Genomic DNA, 2500 nt, shown 5'->3' with positions numbered 1-2500 from the left:
TTTATGAGTGTCTCTGTGTGTGTGTGTGTGTGTGTGTGTGTGTGTGTGTGTGTGTGTGTGTGTCTCTGTGTGTGTGTGTCTCTGTGTGTGTGTGATAGAGGAGGTGGTGACAGATCTAGCCTCGCCCATTTCCTCAGAAACCAATTATCTCAGCGTTGGGATGACAACGATGGGGGGGGCTGCCCTGGCAACAGCCCCGACAACCAGAGCGGGAAATATCACAAAGAGGAAGTAACATTCCTTAAATCCTCGTCTTTAGGTCACTGTCCTTAAACCTATCTGTCCCTCTCTCTCTCTGTATCTCTCTCTCTCTCTGTATCTCTCCCTCCCTCCTTCCCTCTCGCCCTGCTCGTAAATAACGAGGTAAGAAACCATTCCTCTCCTGTATGTGGAAAGGGTATGTAGCAGCAAGCTCTGCCTCTACTCACTCGCTATAGGCCTGTGGCACGCTGATGACCGATGAGGTCATTTCCTGGTTGTATGAGTCGTGGGCATGCTCTGTTTTGATTAGCTTGTGGAGGTCGTGGTGTGAGTCGCCTCTGAGCTCTGACTTCATGGAGGATGCTGGGTAGAAAAACACAAACAGCAGTTAATACACACACACACACACACACACACACACACACACACACACACACACACACACACACACACACACACACACACACACACACACACACACACACACACACACACACACATTACCCAGGTAAAGACAGGTAGATTCAGAGATAACAGAGAAATATCTAAACAGAATCTCACCTGTCTGATGTTGTGAGCTTCCTGCCGGCCTGTGATGGTGATGATGATGATGATGATGGTGGTCGCGGTCGTCGCCAGCGACGGTGCGGTTGACCACGATTGGCTGAGGCAGGTGTAGCGGGGAGGGGTAAAGGACGGACAAGGGTTGCAGCATGACCTGGGACACCATGACCCCTGAACCCTGGACGACCCCGGGGCCGGAACCTAACAACACGGGGTAATGGAGGGAGGGGGAGGGCTGGGGGGAGGAACGACTGAAGGGGGAGGAAGTGGAGGAACAGGAAGAAGAAGGGGAGGAGGAGGAGGAGGAGGGTCGTTTGCTGACCGACAAGTCGACTGGTTCGAGTTGTGTGTGTGAGGCGGGGTTGGCGGACTGGGTGTGTGTGAGTGTGTGTGAGGGGGAGAAGGTGTGTGTGTGTGCATATTGTGTGGGGTGGTAGGGGTGAGGGGTGAAGATAACGCTGTTGACTACTGAGGGATAAGACTGATAGAGAGACTGATGGAAGGAAGGAGAGAGAGGAGGAGGGGTGAAGGAGAGGAGAGGAGGGAGGGAGGGAGGGAGGGGAGAGGGAGGACAGAGGAGGAGAGGAGGGAGGGAGGACAGAGGAGGAGAGGAGGGAGGGAGGACAGAGGAGGAGAGGAGGGAGGGAGGACAGAGGAAGACAGGGGAGGGAGGGAGGGAGGGATTGTATTTAATTTTCATTCTTTCAAACAAAACAACAAACAACAATACAAGCTTGTACTGTGTGTGTGTGTGTGTGTGTGTGTGTGTGTGTGTGTGTGTGTGTGTGTGTGTGTGTGTGTGTGTGTGTGTGTGTGTGTGATCTACTGTATGCCTAGAGAGTAGTTAACATGTGCTGTTAAAAGGTTGGATGGAAACACACACCATCACACCAACACACTCACCATCACCCCATCATACCATCACACCATCCCACCCACACACCATCACACCCACACACCATCACACCAACACACTCACCATCACCCCATCATCACACCCACACACCATCACACCCACACACCATCATCACACCATCCAACCATCACACCATCACATCATCACACCATCACACCATCACACACCATCACACCATCACACCATCCAACCATCACACCATCCAACCATCATACCATCCAACCATCACATCATCCCACCATCACACCCACATACCATCACACCATCACACCATTATACCATCACACCCACCATCACACCATTATACCATCACACCCACCATCACACCATCACACCCACACACCATCACACCCACACACCATCATCACACCATCCAACCATCACACCATCACATCATCACACCATCACATCATCCCACCATCACACCCACACACCATCACACCATCACACCCACACACCATCACACCCACACACCATCACACCATCCAACCATCACACCATCCAACCATCATACCATCCAACCATCACATCATCCCACCATCACACCCACTCACCATCACACCCACATACCATCCCACCATCACACCATCACAACATCACACCATTATACCATCACACCATCACACCCACCATACCCACACCATCACACCCACATACCATCACACCATCCCACCCACCATCATACCCACACACCATCACACCATCACACCATCACATCCTCACACCCACACACCATCACACCAACACACTCACCATCACACCATCCAACCATCACACCATCACATCATCCCACCATCACACCCACACATCACACCATCA

The 2500-nt window shown here is 52.0% G+C and overlaps 1 protein-coding gene across 4 annotated transcripts in view; it reads right to left on the bottom strand.

The window, feature by feature from the left end:
* Positions 1 to 2500, bottom strand: part of LOC139579608 (Krueppel-like factor 3) — a 28488-nt gene that overhangs the window by 8881 nt on the left and 17107 nt on the right. For all 4 annotated transcript variants that reach the window (XM_071408385.1, XM_071408387.1, XM_071408383.1 and 1 more), the window contains 2 exons: positions 763 to 1258; positions 429 to 564 (listed from right to left, as the gene is read on the bottom strand). In XM_071408385.1, coding sequence (XP_071264486.1) covers positions 429 to 564; positions 763 to 1258 — 632 coding nt within the window. The remainder of the gene's footprint in view (positions 1 to 428; positions 565 to 762; positions 1259 to 2500) is intronic.

This window comes from Salvelinus alpinus, chromosome 6 (assembly GCF_045679555.1).
Source record: "Salvelinus alpinus chromosome 6, SLU_Salpinus.1, whole genome shotgun sequence".
NCBI lineage: Eukaryota > Metazoa > Chordata > Actinopteri > Salmoniformes > Salmonidae > Salvelinus > Salvelinus alpinus.
The sequence above is the reverse complement of the archived record's forward strand: the minus strand, read 5'-3'. Positions and strand labels throughout refer to the sequence as shown.